Below are 16,795 nucleotides of genomic sequence, written 5' to 3' on the forward strand. Positions count from 1 at the left end.
ATTCACCAGGTTAAATTCAACACAAAGTCAGATATAGTGTCTTTATGCACAAAACATCTCAAAGGAATATTTTTTATGCTGGAATTAAAGGCACTTTTTAGAAGTACATTAAAGTTAATGTATGCAATGATGTCGTAATATTTCATGTAAGAGCTGTATCTTTCTACTCTGTGAGAAGTCAACTAAGTTTTTATAAAAAAGCTCCTCCCCAGATTTGCAAAAACGAATACAGATTAGATTTTGCAATATTTCAGTATATTTTATAAGCAGGCTCAATTACATTAAATATTCTGCTTCAGTAAATTCCCATACTGCCTGCCAACATTTTTTAAAGCTTCTTTCCCTCAGGAAAGGGCTTGAGAGGGGACAGTATGCTGAGGATGAGTCGTGACCAAGACAAGGAGAGAAGGGGACATTTCTGCTTGTGGGAGTAGGAAGCAAAAGTAAAAATAAACTGAGCCCCTTTATAAATCAGCTGTTGTTTGCAAAACTACCTGCATAATAACCGCGTCTGCTGAGGGAGGTTTGTGTGATAACAGACTGTTGTGCCATATATTTATATATTTATCCACGTCCCGATATAAATGTCACCGCTAAAATCACAAATACGCCATCGGCATGACGGGTGGCTCCTCTCGCCTCACCTCTTACAGGGTGTGTGTGCACGTGTGTTTCTCTCGCCCAACAACAAAAACGTGAATTTAGAAAGTGTAGACAAGTTTGGGGTAGGACAGAAAGAGCGTACCTGTCTATGATGGCGCACATGTCGATGCTGACATTCGCAAAACTCCCCGGCCTCCTCTGGGCCACTTCGTATAAATTCACCAGTTGGTCATCCACTTGGACAAGCTGCATGCATCCTTGGAACGAAGGCTGAAGGACGGAGTGACTGGAGTTACTCATCTGGTTCAGAAAACCTGCAAGAGGGAAGAAGTGAGAAAGTTACATTCTGTGTAGTACACGCTTCACGAAATTTCCTCCGGTGTTTTCCCTGCCACGGCCATCCTGTCTGGTTGATCCTTGCTGATGTCATAGTCAATGCAGAAGAATGGGCTCTTTGGAGAAAGATATTATTTCAAGGGAAGAAGGAAGGGCTGAACCTGGGTGAATGTCTCTCTCAGGGGCTACCATCCCTCCTATTGTCTCTGTGACATCTTCTTTCTCTCTTGGTCACATCTTTCTGTCCCTCCGCTCTCGAAGGCTCGCCGCTATACTTCCTCACCTGACTCTCTTCAGAGATGAAAATGTTATAACTTTAGGCTTTTCACAACTATCCCACGGCCTTCGTTTTATGCTGTTAGTATTTACTTCTTTTTTCTCAATTCCCTAGAGGCCTGTGATTCAGAGCTCAAGAAGTTAAACCATTATTTATTATGGTGGATTTCTTTTATGGATTAATGTCTAACTCAATCCAAAGAGACATTTGCATCACAAATGATTTCTCAATTTGTAATCCAAGGAAACATTAGAAAGAAATAAAATTAGGCACAAGATTCAGCCACTTTGCTCTGAATAGCCATGTTATATACCTAATAGAGTATAGGAACCATAAATGATAAGAAACGAAACTAAAAAGAGAATCAACAGCAAAACAACAGACGAGTAAATACTACTGTTTCTATTAAGGAATAGAACATACAGCTACCAAGTCTAAAATCAGATATTAAAATTTTTCTTACAAAATAACTTTAAAAAATCAACGCCAGTTACCTAAATGCCTTTTCAATAGCAAATGCCTAATTCTTATGATGTGTTTTAAATTTGTAGGACACAGGAAAAAATATTTCTCTATCCATTAAGTATCTCCAGAAAGTCTCAAAAATCATCTACTTTTCATATCGCTCCTCACACCAAATGTACCTGCCAGAGCAAATTCAAACTGTACTAATTTGTCTGCTTGAAATTCTGAAGTTTCTATCATATTCATTTCAATCTAATATTATATCTGTAGAAAGAAAACAATTCATACAGAATGGGTTGCAATCACGACGTGTCACTAAGTGGACAAAAGTGAGACTCCAGTAGAAATTTTCCCAAAAATTGACAATGAAGTGATTTGTTTTTAAATGTCCCGTTTGACTAGTAATAGCAGTTCAGGACCAGAGAAACCTTCTTTCTTCCATTATTAACGAGTTATGCTATTTAAAGGCTAATCATTATCATTTGAATTCCCTTTAAGAGTTAATCACGCATCTGTACATCATCTTCCAACAACACAGTAGTAGGTAAAAACAGGATTCCATGTAAACAAATTTCTTGGCTTAAAAAACAACACCGAGAAGGCTGTACTGCGAAGTCAAACATACAGCATATATATTTTTTCCCTAAGTCACATTTTTTTCCTTTGGCTTTGAGTTAGTCTCCTCAGAAAACTGCTGATCTTAAGCAAGTGGTCCATTTAGACTAGTTGTATGCATACATATGATTTTCAATCTGTTTAATCAAGAGAAAATTGAATGGAGTGTAATGTCTAAATTTAGCAGAGAGAAAACATCCAGCTGTAACTTTATTGACTACTCTTAACAAGACGATCATTTGGTTCTGGTTTTTGAGTACTTGGGAGTCTCGAAATATCCACACTAGCTTTGCAATGTTTCAAAATGAGCAGATCTGTTTGTGAGAACAAGAGCTTCTCTGAAGCAAGGCAGCTGTGGAACACACACAGTGCTATGAACTGGACATAATTAAGTTCACAAAACAAGACTTCATCAGTCACTCACAACAGTGTTCCGTCTGGCCCAAATTCTGGAGTTTGAAATTGTGAAGGCCTTGCACTTTTTCACATGGGATACGTTCTAGGAGAGGATATTATAGGACAAGTTACTATATATCCATTGAAAATTTAGGTTTTTTTTTCCTTTCCTTACATCACCTTTAACGTTTCCAAGAGGAAGTCCATTAATCCTTGCCTCTGGTGTCCGTACCTATTCACAGTCTCCTTCTACACTGAATTAGTGCTGACTCCGTGGTCAGTGGAGAGCTAGGAAGAGGTGGCCGTGTGTGACTTCTGATGCTAGCATCCGGCTTGGTCTCTGAGACTGCTAACTGATCACACCGGAGGAGTCTTGTGGAGAGGCCCATGGGAAATACTAAAGCATGGTGTTAAGCTATTAAATTTGGGGGTGATTTGTTATGCAATAATGAATACCTAATAATAGATCTGGTCCTGGGAGGGAATTGTAACAAAAACCTAAAGATGTGGGTAACTGAGGGATCAAAAGGTACAAGGGAGCTGGACAGGCCTGGAGAGGGCTAAGAGCACAAGACTCGCGGCTCTAGAGGAGGTCATCAATAATGGCGTCAAAGAAAGCGAGGAATAAATGCGACTGGTGATGACGGAAAACTGCATGCTGGCTCTGTTGCAGTGGTAGGTCTGATAAATCATGATAATCTGGAAAGGAAAATTTATACGTAGTGAATTGTGTAACCTAGCTAAGGACACTTCAGGCAGAGAAAACTGAACATCTTCTACTTACAATAAGAGGGGAAGAAGAAGAGGCAAAAAAAAAAAAAAAAACCTTAAAAAAAGCACATTAAACATGAAGAAAGCAGGACTTGATCGACTTGAAAATAACATGTTTTCTCATTTCTAGTCTCTTCCAGGCAAACTACCAGGGGCATCTGGGTGGCTCATTCGGGTAAGCCTCCAACTCTTGATTTTGGCTCAGGTCACGGGATCACAGTTTTTGAGTTCAAGCCCCGAGCCAGGCTCTGTGCAGACAGCATGGAGCCTGCTTGGGACTCTCTTTCTCCCTCTCTCTGCCCGTCTCCTGCTCTTGCGTGCGTGCACTCTCTCTCTCTCTCTCTCAAAATAAATTAAATAAACTTTAAAGAAAAAAAGATCAACTGCTGATAAAAAATAAGATAAAGATGACAATGAAGTGTGACTGTGAAATTCACGGTCAGACCTCCAAAATGGATTAGGTAGTGCCTCAAAGGACCACTCAGTGAGAATACAGAACATCTAGGCAGCTGACTGGCATGTCTTACAGATCCTCTGAGTTAAAAAATAAGGGTTTTAATGAGGTTAAGAGCATTTTTCCCTTAACATGTTAGCAGAAGTGTAACGTAAAACCAACAAACAAAAAGCTTCTCTCTATCCAGTTGTGGATGTGGCATTTACCTACCGGAGTAACCAGAACAACGTTCATCGGAATGGTTGATGAGAGAACTGCACCCGTGGTACCGCCACCAGCTTGGATTAAAAGGCACAGAGAGAGTACAGAATGGAGCTATGTCTGAGCCATGAAAAATCACTTCCAGGAAATAGCAGAACTGGGTCCTAATCCAGGAACTACCAACATGTACGTGATTGGACTTTAGAACCACCATGGACCACCTGCTTCTGCGTACAGCTTATTTCTCCCTCTGGAGTCAAAGGGTCTGAAGCGGTTACTCTATGCCTACTTGACTTGCGTATGCTGAGTGTGTGGATGGCACAAAACCTGTTGCCAGGTCTTCAGATGAGAAGCTGTACTTGAATAACTTCCTCTGTTCTTAGACTTCACTAAGAGGTTCATTTTGGTATGAACATGACTTAGATGACAAGTTACTGGATTCGGAGCAGATCCTCTAAACAGAAGCGAACTTTAAAGGGCCTTGGGAGGAAGTAAGTGTGCTTTTTCATGTGGAAGAGACACGAATCTCTGTGTCCCAGAGGGAAAACCATGGTAACTGACCTCCAAGTTAGCAGTAAATCACCTCCTGCTATTCATAGCCTCTGTAGTTCCCCCCTACACTGAATCCGGGTGACAAAGAGAATGTTGCAAAAGTGACAGTGTGTGTGTAACTTGCAAGGCTTAGTAAGAAAACACACTAAGAGGCTTTACCTCGGTCTCTTGGATCACTTGCTCTGGGGAAGCCAGACCCTATGCCCTGCGGAACCTCAAGCAGCCGGGCGGAGAGGCCCCCATGTGGAGAGGAAATGAGACCTAACAGCCAGCATCAACTTGCCGGTCACGTGAGCAAGCCATCTTGAAGCAGACCTTGCGATCCTAGTCAAGCCTCCAGACGACTGAGGCTGCAGGAACCAAAGAACTTGAGGCTGGAACTTTCCAGCCAACTTGCTCCTGAATTAGTGGCCCACAAACAAAGAAGAGAGAATAAGCTCTTAATGCGTTGAGCCACTACATTTTGGGCTAGTTTTTATGCAGCGGTCGAGAACGTTATTGTTTATTTTCTGTATTTGTTGCCCTTCCGTACAAACATAATTTCGGTAAAAACACTAGTGTATTAGTACCTGCGATACTTTCGGTGTATTAGCCACTCTGAAGCTCAGGAATTAACCTACTCAGTAGATTAAGAGCAGGGCTGTTTGGAGATATACCTTTGCAGCTGGGATTTGGGGGGGGGGTCAGAAATGAATAGATATAAAATGGATAGAGAGTTAACCTTAATTGACATCTGCCAAGTTAACAGAAAGATTATACAGAACGAAGAGATTAACTTCTGTTTATTTTGGCTCAGAACTTTAAATACCTATGAATTTGGAATAAAAAAAAATGCAGTTTTTGCACATGGGTCATTACTGGGCTCTGTGGTCTGGCAAGGTGACACCCACAGTAATTGTTACCCCGCAGGGCCAATTATATCTCTGCCAGTGAAACGGGAAACTTGTCCTCTTTTGAGGGTCTTTACCACTATGTAACCCAACTGGCACACTGGAGATTTGCGTTTCAAGACCTCACATGTGAAACTTCACACCCGATCTGAAGTCCACTCACAGTATTTTATTATTCCTGCTGACAAACCTGTATTTGCAAGGTTTTAAATTTTTCTTTATTTTTTTACGGTTTTAAAACTTTAATTCATTAATACATCAGTGAAAACGCATACTGATATTAGTTGTGACATGAACATGGCCATCTAAACCGTTGTAAGTTACAATGTTAACTCGATGGCACAGAAAGAGCAGACGACGGGCAACAGGGTTGAAACTGGACGTGATCTAAAGCTGCACATATATGAGACTCCTCTACTTATACTTGGTTGAAAGGTGGGAAGTTTGGGAAGTCAGGGAGAGGCTGGTGGCAAGTGGTAAGGATGCTAAAAAAGACACTTCGACCTTCCTTCCACTATCATCTAGGATGACTGTGCAAAATATCTACTTGTCTCTCCTGTTCACCCAACCTTCCCGAATCATTCACGGAAGGCTGAATCATTCCAGGTGAGGGCTGGAGTCCAGACCAGCAGGGTGCTCGAGTGGGCAGAGAGTGAGCTCAGTGGTGGCTGATGCCTGTGCCCGGAGACGGCCAACACCATATCCACCCAGCATGGCTGGGAGACTGACTACAAGACAGGTTACCCGAGCAAATAAATGTATCGAGGAGAGCGGGAGCCAGGTTCTCACGGTCAGGAAAGGAGGGTGCAGATGAAAAGTGTAAACTCTCGAATGGATCTTGTGCGTTTGGACTGGAATGGACTCTCTTGGAGTGCCCTTGTGCTTTTCAGTATGATACAGCTAGTTACGGAAATAAATCTAGCTGGATTTGTGTATGTGCTCAATATACAGATGGTTCCTACCATCCCCTGAGGACGGTCTGGGAGAAGGGTTACCTCCAGAAGCAGTGAGTACCCGACTCGTTCGGATCTTAGATGCTCTACTGAATAAAAGCACAACTTCTTGGAGAAATGGCTGATTCCAGAGCTGGGTCAGGGAAAGCACACTGGGATCCTGTAACACTTGACTGCACCAGAAATTAAAGAGGTGCTCAGAATGGCTAAATTCAGAAAGACAATAAATAACAAGTGTTGGTAAGAGTGTAGAGAAAAAGGAACCTTCACGCACTGTTGGTAGGGAGTGCAAATTGGTGCAGCCCCTATGGAAGACAGTATGGAGGTTCCTCAAAAAATTAAGAAACGGAAATACCATATGACCTAGTAATTCCATTACTGGGTATTTACTCAAAGAGAACAAAACATTAATTCAAAGATATATGCACCCCTATGTTCATTGAAGTATTACAATAGATACGGAAGCAACCTAAGTGTCTATCAATCGATGAATGAATACAGAAGAAGTGGTGTATATATATATATATATATATATATATATATATATATAAGTATATACTTATATATACATATATTTATATATATATATAATGGAATATCACTCAGCCAGAAAATGAATGAAATCTTGCCATTTGCAATGACATAGACTGATCTACAGAGTATTGCGCTAAGTGAAGTAAGTTGATCAGAGAAAGACAAATATCATATGATTTCACTCATACGTGGAGTTTAAGAAACAACAACAAAAAATGAACATTGGGGGAAAACAAAAGAGAGAATCAAATCAAGAAACAGACTCTTAACTGTAGAGAACAAACTGAGGGTTGCTGGAAGGGAGGTAGACGGGGGGGATGGGTTATATAAGTGATGGGGATTAAGGAGTACACTCATCATGATGAGCACCAAATAATGGATAGAGTTTTCGAATTGGTAAATTCTACACCCGAAACTAATGCACCCTGTATGTTACTGACATGAAATTTAAATAAAAACTTGAAACAAACAAACAAGAAAATGAGATCTTGCCATTTATGACAATATGGATGGACCCAGAGGACACTATTCTAAGTGAAATAAGTCTGACACAGAAAGACAAAAATGATATGATTTCACTTACATATGGAATCTAAAAAACAAAACAAATGAACAAACAAACAAACAGAAAAGCAGAAACAAGCCCACAAATACAGAAAACAAACTGGTGGTTTCCAAAGGGGAGGGGTGTGAAGGACTGGGAAAAATGGGTAAAGGGGAGTGGGAGAGAGAGGCTTCATTATGAAATGAATCATAGGGATGAAAGAGACCACAGGGGGGATATAGCTAACGGTATTGAAATAGCATTGTATGGGACAAATGGTGGTTCCACTTGTAGTGAGCACAGGGTAAGGTACACACTTGTCAAATCACTAAGTTGTATACCTGAAACTAACCCACCACTATATGTCAACTATGTTAAAAAAAAATGATATCCCCATATCAAAGAATGATAGGGTCATGTCAGAACAACACAGGAGCCAGCCTGAAGTAGGTTTCTACTGCTCAAACCTACACAATTTGAGTACTAAATAAATAATTTGGGCATTAAAAATATTTTGAGTATCAAAAGAAGGAAGGAAAGAAGGATGGAAGGATGGAAGGAAGGAAGATGTTTGTCTGGTTTGGTTTATTTATTTACTTCCATAAGTGTGTGTGTGTGTGTGTGTGTGTGTGTGTGTGTGTGTGTGTGTGTGTGTGTGTTTCTCCTCTTTCATGCCAATCACATTGTGTCAGTCCCCCCTTTTAAATAATCCTGTAAATCTATTCTTTACCACCTGAGCCCCAACTATCATAGCTTCCCCACCACTCACTTCCAATCTACCTCCAGCATGAAGCCCATCTGATCTCTTTCAGTTTCGTGATCTCAGTAATATTGCCTTCTCTATGAATTTATTAAAAAATTATATTTGTTGAGAAACTGATATGCCATAAAGTTCACCAGCCTACTAATCTTAGGAGATAGTCAAGATACAAGGTGTCTGTTGTCAGTGTGGAAACAAAAATTACTGTTTAATAGACTGAAGACAACCTTTACAACATCATCTATATCAGACTCCAGACCTGTGGACCTCTCTGCATTTGTCAGGTGAATGGTAATTGAATGGAGGTTTGACTTTTTGTTCTGGAATGTGGGGATGTTTAACCTTGCGTCTTCATGTCCTTTGGGGCTGTGCTGCAGTGGTCTCATCCAACAGGTCTTTGCTGGCCGTGGGTGGGATAACACTCCCTGCTCTTAGTGCTCTGCCCTCTCTACCCGACCCATTTTTCTTCATAACCCTTATTGACATCTGAGATATTGTATAAGCAGTTACAGTAATTTCTACTATTACTGGAATGTAAACGCCAGGAGACTCAGACTCCTGCTGAGGGTCTATGATTGTCTGTGGGAGAAGCAAACAGACAACGAAGGACTATGAGCAAGAAAATGATGTGATCATTTTGTGTCACATTATTCTCTCTCTGATAGAAATGAGAATAGGCTGGCAGAGGGGAGACCAGAAGTAGGGATTGTCTTATAATAGAGACACTGAAGAAGCTCCAAACTCTTATCCAGAATATGTCAATAAAGCTAACATAGAGGAAATAGATGAAAGATACTTTCTAGGAAGATATGGCAGAACTGGCTGACGCACTGGAAACAAGGACCATGCACAGAGAGCCACTGCTAGAATGACTCTTAGATTTATGGCTGAGCAACTTGATGAATGCTTTTGACTCTCCCAACAGAGGGGACACAGAAAGAGCATCCGGCCTTTAAGGAGCAGGATGAAAGGGGACTGGAGAGTGTCTTGGGTGGGTTTTGACCAGCTCAAAACTGAACTTTCCAAGACTGAAGTAGCCAGGGGATATCTAAGGTAAAATGTTCAATCTACAGGTTAACACTAATGTCTGGATATCAGGGGAGAGATCAGAGTTTGAAAAAGCTCTGGGAGTAATTATGTTCCAGAAGTAGCAGAAATTGAGTGAAGAAATTGGATAGTATGCTAAGCAAAGAAACCCAAGGTTGGACTCTAGAAATCATCTATGTACCATGGGTGGTATCAGAAAAATAAACCAGTGAAGAAAATCTGGAAAGAAGTAAAAGAGAAACCAAGAAATGATATCAGCGAGGTGAAGGAATGGTCATCACCATCACTGGTGAGTGTGAGTGATCACATGACCAAATTATGTGAAGACGGAGGCTTTGACATGGGTTTACCATTTAGATTAGTGGGAAACATGGGAGAGCTATAGAGGTGGGTGTGGATGGCAGACTGGAGTGTTGAAGGAGCACCTAACAAGTGGGCAAGCAGAGAGACTGTAGTAATTCTAGAAGTTTATTTTATTTTATTTATTTATTTATTTATTTTTTCAACGTTTATTTATTTTTGGGACAGAGAGAGACAGAGCATGAACGGCGGGAGGGGCAGAGAGAGAGGGAGACACAGAATCGGAAACAGGCTCCAGGCTCTGAGCCATCAGCCCCCCAGAGCCTGATGCGGGGCTCGAACTCACGGACCGCGAGATCGTGACCTGGCTGAAGTCGGACGCTTAACCGACTGCGCCACCCAGGCGCCCCTAGAAGTTTATTTTAAAGTAGCAGTATACTAGTGAAGGCTGATTTCTTTGGAGATAATTTTTGAGCTAATTTTAACTATGTAAATTATTTAATATAATATGTTGGCTTTTTAAATTTAGTAAGTTATCTATTTATTACACGTATGTTTATCCTTCTGTTTTTTTTTATCTATAATGAATGAGTATAACATACACGGCTAGGGATTTTGTCTCTCTTTTTGACCTTAGGTAAATTAATTAAATGCCCTGCTCCTTGTCTCTTTATGTATAGAGAAAATTATGATACTCCAGTATAGGAGGCTGTTGTGAATTATTAATTGGGACATACACATGAATTAAGTGCCTAGAAAACTGTGGTCTCTGGTATATACCAGAGATCTAGAAAGTATCATCATCATCGTTTCTTTTATTCCAAATGGTTTAAATTATTTCAGTCATTCTTGTATTTATTAAACACTCAAAACTACATTATTTTTGTCTTCAAGAATATTAAAATCTCATCAGGAAGATAAGCTCAGAAACATGAATATACTTGTTTTAATTATTTAACATTATTACTACCTATCCAAAGGAGTAAATATAATGCAAACATCTGAAGAGTCTGAGAGGCCATTCTCTCTTCTTGAATATTTCCTTTCTCAGCTCAAACAGTGTTATACTACCCAGGGTTTTCTTTACACTTTTCTAGCGATCTTACTTTAACCTCCTTTACTGATTTCTTGTCTTCTACCTGGTATATAAATGTAGGAGTCTGTCAGTTTGCCCTGGGCTAGGTCCGTTTTCTTGGTAGTCTCTGCACAAAAGTGGTCCTATCCAAAAAATGAGCAGAGAATCTGAACATACATTTTCCCAAAGAACACGTACAAATGGCGAACAAACATGTGAAAAGATGCTAAACATCACCAATCATCAGGGAAATGCAAGTCAAAACCATGATGCGATATCACCTTACCTTACACTTGGCATAATGGCTAAAATTAAACAGATAAGAGACAACAAGTGTTGGTGAAGATGTGGAGAAAAAGGAAATCCCTGTGCACTGTTGGTGGGAACGAAAACTGGTGCAGCCACTGTGGAAATCAGTATGGAGGTTCTTCAAAAAATTAAAAATAGAACGACCCTTTGATCTAGGAATCATACTACTGTGTGTCTACCCAAAGACAACACTAATTCAAAACGAAACATGCACCTCTATGTTTACTGCAACATTATTTACAATAGCCAAGATATGGCGGCAAACCAAGTGTCCACCCATAGATGAGTGGATAAAGATCACACACACACACACACACACACACACACACACACACTGAAATTACTCAGCCATAAAAAAGCCTGCCATCTGCAACAACATGTATGGACCTACAGGGTATAATGCTAAGTGAGGTAAGTCAGACAGATAAATACAAATACCATACTATTTCATTCATATGTGGGACTTACGAAACAAAACAAACAAAAAACAGACTCTTAAATATAGACAACAAACTGGTAGATGGCAAGGGGACTTGGGTGAAGGGATGAGTGTAATAGATAAAGGGGGTTAAGAGTACACGTACTGTGATGAATACTGAGTAATGTGCAGAATTGTTGAATCACTGTATTGAACACCTGAAACTAATATAACACTGTATGTTAACTATACTTCAATTAAAAAAAGAGGAGGGCAACTGAGTGGCTCAATTGGTTAAGCTTCTCACTTTGGCTCAGGTCATGATCTCACGGTTCATGGGCTCGAGCCCCCTGTCGGGCTCTGTACTAACAGCTCAGAGCCTGGAGCCTGCTTCGGATTCTGCGTCTCCCTCTCTCTCTGATCTTCCCCTGCTCAGGCTCTGTCTCTTTCTCTCTCTCTCTCTCTCTCAAAAAATAAATAAATAAATAGATAAACAAACATTAAAAAAAAAAAAAAGGAAAAAAATCATCCTAGCCAACCCATTGCTTCAACTACCTACTCGATGACTTATCTCTCCAGTGAATCTCCATTGCAGGTTTTTCCTCTAAGCTCAGGACTGATGTATCCAGAAGCTTCTTAAAATTCTCTGTTCCAATGTGTCACACATGTTCACAACTCAACATATGTTATTCTTGATCCCCGTTGGTATTCGATCATCGCCCCTCTCTTAGCAGTCACTCAAAAAGCCTTCACTGCCGTTTCATCTAAAATATTGCACACATTAGACAACCAGAGTCTCCCCGGCACCTCTGTCCTCACTCCCTGAAGTGCACCGGTCACATCATGTCAGTCTCCCCTTTTAAACAGTCCTGTAAGTCTGTCCTTTGCCACCTGAGCCCTGGCTGGCAGAGCTCCCCACCACTCACTCCTAATCCGCCTCCAGCATGAAGCCCACCTGATCTCTTTTAATAATATTAGTCTGGGGGCACCTGGGTGGCTCAGCCGGTTGAGCATCGACTCTTGATTTCTGCTCAGGTCATGATCTTGTGGTCATGCGATCAAGCCCTGCATCAGAGTGAAGCCCGATTGGGATTATCTCTCTCTCTGCCCCTCCCCACTTGTACTTTATCTCTCTCTCTCTCTCTCAAAAAAAAAAAAAAAAAAATACACACACACACACACACACACACACACACACACATACACGTTACAACCTGATCAGGAGTTTTATTTATTTGATAAAATGAATTAACAAGATTTTCTCTAATGTTTATTTATTTTTGAGAGAGACAGAGACAGAATGCGAGTGCTTTGGGGCAGAGAGAGAGGGAGGCACAGAATCTGAAGCAGGCTCCAGGCTCCAAACTGTCAGCACAGAGCCTGATGTGGGGCTCAAACTCACGAGCTCTGAGACCATGATCTGAGTTGCAGTTGGATGCTCAACCGACTGAGCCACCCAGGCGCCCCAAGATTTTCTTAATTAAAAGAATTTTTAATGTTTATTTCTGGCAGAAGAGAGTACATGTATGCGCAGGGGAGGGGCAGAGAGAGAGGGAGACAGGATAGAAGCAGGCTCTGCACTGACAGCACAGAACCCTATGCGGGGCTCGATCTCACAGAGCCATGAGATCACCAACTGAGCCAAAGTCAAAAGCTTAACCAACTGAGCCACCTAGGTGCCTCTAACAGGAATTTTAAAAAAACAAAAACAAAAAACAAAAAACTTCCAAGGTCTTTCTTTCCCTCTAATGTTTTAGTTTTCTAAATGCAAAATATGTTATAATATTTTATAAAATATGGTATCATAGATTAGGAAAAGGAAATAACTTTTTTTAAATGCCCTTACTAATTGGATTGATTTTACTTAATTAAGATTAATTTCATATAATTTAGTAGACCACTTAGCTAGAGTAATAATTTAGAATATTTAAAACCTTATATAAGCCTTAGTGTCTTATAAACCTTAGTATAAACCTTATATATATTATAAACCTTGGTATATTATAAAAACTTAATATTTATTAAAAAACTTATTGCCTTAGCAAGATCAATTATTTCCAAAGAAACTTATCTGTGGATCTCCCCTCCTATCTTCCTATAAAAATTGTAAGATATGTTAACTGTGTTGATAAAAAAAATTAGTAGTCTCTGCACTATCTTAAAAGATAGTGGACATATTTCTGAGTCTCTTTTAATAGTAATGAAGAAAATTGTAAGACCATAGAGGATAAAAGAAAACCAGAGAAGCAGACTAGGTGTCTTGAAAAATTGGGATAGTTATCCATTTGCAAATCAAATTGTATAATATAATTTAAAAAGCCATAGTTGTCCAGAGGCAACCATTAAAAAAAAGAGCAAAATTACCGAACTGAATAATTTGACTCTTTTATGTCTTTTTAAAAATATTAAGTCTTTTAAGACATAGTTGTGTATTCATACATAGCAAGAGTACAGAATACAAAATAAAAGACTTACATTTGATAACCTTGATTTCTTAGGACCAAAGCCTGCCACTGTATCTAATACATAAAATAGACACATTCATACTTTCACAAAATAAAATAGTATTGTTTTCTTGATTCTTCTCTGGAAGTATAAGCAGTCTGTTAATTACAATGGAATAATGCAATATTTTGTAAAATGCAATCTAATTGGTCAGGAGTGTGGGCGGCAGAATACTAGAAATGGCTGGAATCCCAGTCTGCTTCATATTAGTTACGTACGTATGTGTTCTTGAAAAGGTCACCAATCCGATCCTTTTCTTTTGTAATTTATCATTTTTTAATAAAAAATGTATGTATTTAATGTGTAAAACATGATGTTTTCACGTACATATACACAGTGAAATGGTTACTACAGTAAAGCTAGTTCACATATCCACTTTTCACATAAGTTACCATTTTTGTGTGTGGTGAGAGAACTCACAGTCTATTCTCTTAGCAAATTTCCAGTACACAATACAGTATGATTAACTACAGTCTTCATGTTATACATTAGATTTTTAGACTCACTCCTCCTACACTGCAACTTTGTATCATTTGACCAACACCCTCGCATTTCCCGTTTCCTTGCCCCCCCCTTAACTTCTTAACTTCAGTTTCATTTTAAAACAAGATTAATAGTCCCCTATTTCTGAAAAAATAAGTAAGAATTCCCTGTTTCTGTAGTTTTTGTGAACATTAAATATTATACAGAAAGTACCCAGCACATTTACTGGAGGAGGTTCTCAATAATGGCAACTCTACTATTATTATTAGGATCCTGTTTAATTGCACAGCTTTGATAAAGGACATGGTTAATCTCTCACATTTAAAAAATATTTTGAGGGGCGCCTGGGTGGCGCAGTCGGTTAAGCGTCCGACTTCAGCCAGGTCACGATCTCGCCCTCCGTGAGTTTGAGCCCCGCGTCGGGCTCTGGGCTGATGGCTCAGAGCCTGGAGCCTGTTTCCGATTCTGTGTCTCCCGCTCTCTCTGCCCCTCCCCCGTTCATGTTCTGTCTCTCTCTGTCCCCAAAATAAATAAACATTGAAAAAAAATATTTTGATATTTGAAAGATTTATTTTTCACTCTGGAGAAAATAAGGAATTAGTTTCTTATCGCTTTCACAAATATTCCCATTTTGAAAGCCTAAATATTTTTTAATACTTCAAAGGGGAAAAGATTCTGCCTTTTTAGATTTATTAGTATTTTTAAATGTGAAACAGAAAAATATAAACACGAACCAAAGTCACAGTCATCTGCATTAAGATGATATGGGTAATCCAAAGTACTAGGAAATCTAACACAATTTCTATCGGCTTTGGAATGCTTCTAAATATGAGTACATTTGACATTCTAGAAGTTAACTTCAAATCAATACAAAGCCAGACTGTGAGGCTCTATTATTGTAGGAGTCACTTGGAAAGTGGGTAGGACAGAAGCGCTTTATTTGTAGGACTGGCTCTTGGTTTTGTAGCTGAAGAACACCTTTCTGCCTCCTTTTTTTTGGGGGGGGGGCTTTGATGCTTAGAAGGATGCTTGGACCAAATTAGGAGCCCTTGACCCATCCTTCCTCTTCCTCCTTCTCTTCTTTGTTGTTACCATTTTTGTTATTGCTGTTGACGACGTTACTACCCTTGGCCTGAGCTTTTGAGACTTCAATGGTTTGCACTCAGTATAAAGACATGCTTTTTTCTGTTGTGACAATGTCTCCATATTCACCAACAAAGTATAAAGTCAGAGTGTGAAGGCAAAAATACTTTGAAAATGCTTCAGATTTCACTAACCCTATATTGCCTAATAATATTTTTTCTGTAAGGTTAACATTATCTATTCTGAGCTTTAAACAAACAAACAAACAAACAAAAAAAGACTCATTGCATATGAAGACATTTGTAAAATTTTTACTATATCTCTATTTTTATTTTAACATAAATTCTCTACTATGAGATAATTTAACAGTATTTGACACTCAATAATATTACAGATTATATTATAGAATATTTAGGAAAGTGATCGAAATACTAATCTCTAGAGAATTCCATTTCCTACGATATGGCAATGTAAGAAGTCTTAAATTTTTCCAGTTCAAAACTAGAAATGCTAGATAAAAATGCAGAGGTTTGGGTTTTAAAGGCCAGGAAGAATTAAAAATCAAGTGTTGGACCCTGTGTAAAAATAGGAGACTCCCTCCCCCAACCCAACACCACCACCACATAAAGCCTAAAAGTGCTAAAATCTCAGTAGAAGCAGATACTGGAGAAAAATCCACTAGTCAGCAAAGAAAGATGACAAGGAAATTTATCTCTCTTTTCCTAGCTTATAGAAAGAAAAAGAAAAACAAACCAAAAAAAAAAAAAAACCTTCCTGAGAATTCATAAACCACAGGTTTGCTACATAAAATTATGGCTTTCAATTTACACTAACAATAGGGTATAAGTCCAAAACGAAGAAATTAAAATAGAAAAATAGTTCCAAATTGCTGTCTTTTGAAGGCAGTATAACTCTTCTCTGGATTGACTCTGGAATTATAGGATTCTTAAAGACCAAAACCTGAGAAATTCAAACTCACAATCCAAAGATACAAAACATAAGAAGACAAAAATAATGAACAAGATTAAGCAGAAACATCACAGACAAAAATCTGGTCCCCATGAATTTCAGATTTAGGGTTGGGAATATGGTCAAACATTAAAAAAAATTAAAGAAATAAAAAGTGGAAACAAATATGTAAGAAAGAAATGAGGTAGTATTAAAAGGAACCAGTCAGGGGGCACCTGGGTGGCTCAGTCGGTAAAGCATCTGACTCTTGGTTTC

At 39.2% G+C, this 16,795-nt stretch overlaps 1 protein-coding gene across 1 annotated transcript in view; it reads right to left on the minus strand.

Moving 5' to 3' along the window:
- Positions 1–16,795, minus strand: part of CNTNAP2 (contactin associated protein 2) — a 2,003,978-nt gene that overhangs the window by 845,784 nt on the left and 1,141,399 nt on the right. Inside the window, exon 10 of the mRNA XM_040471688.1 lies at positions 746–917. Within this exon, the coding sequence (XP_040327622.1) occupies positions 746–917 (172 nt within the window). The remainder of the gene's footprint in view (positions 1–745; positions 918–16,795) is intronic.

This window comes from Herpailurus yagouaroundi, unplaced genomic scaffold, assembly GCF_014898765.1.
Source record: "Herpailurus yagouaroundi ecotype Mexico unplaced genomic scaffold, PumYag 100, whole genome shotgun sequence".
NCBI classification, from domain to species: Eukaryota; Metazoa; Chordata; class Mammalia; order Carnivora; family Felidae; genus Herpailurus; species Herpailurus yagouaroundi.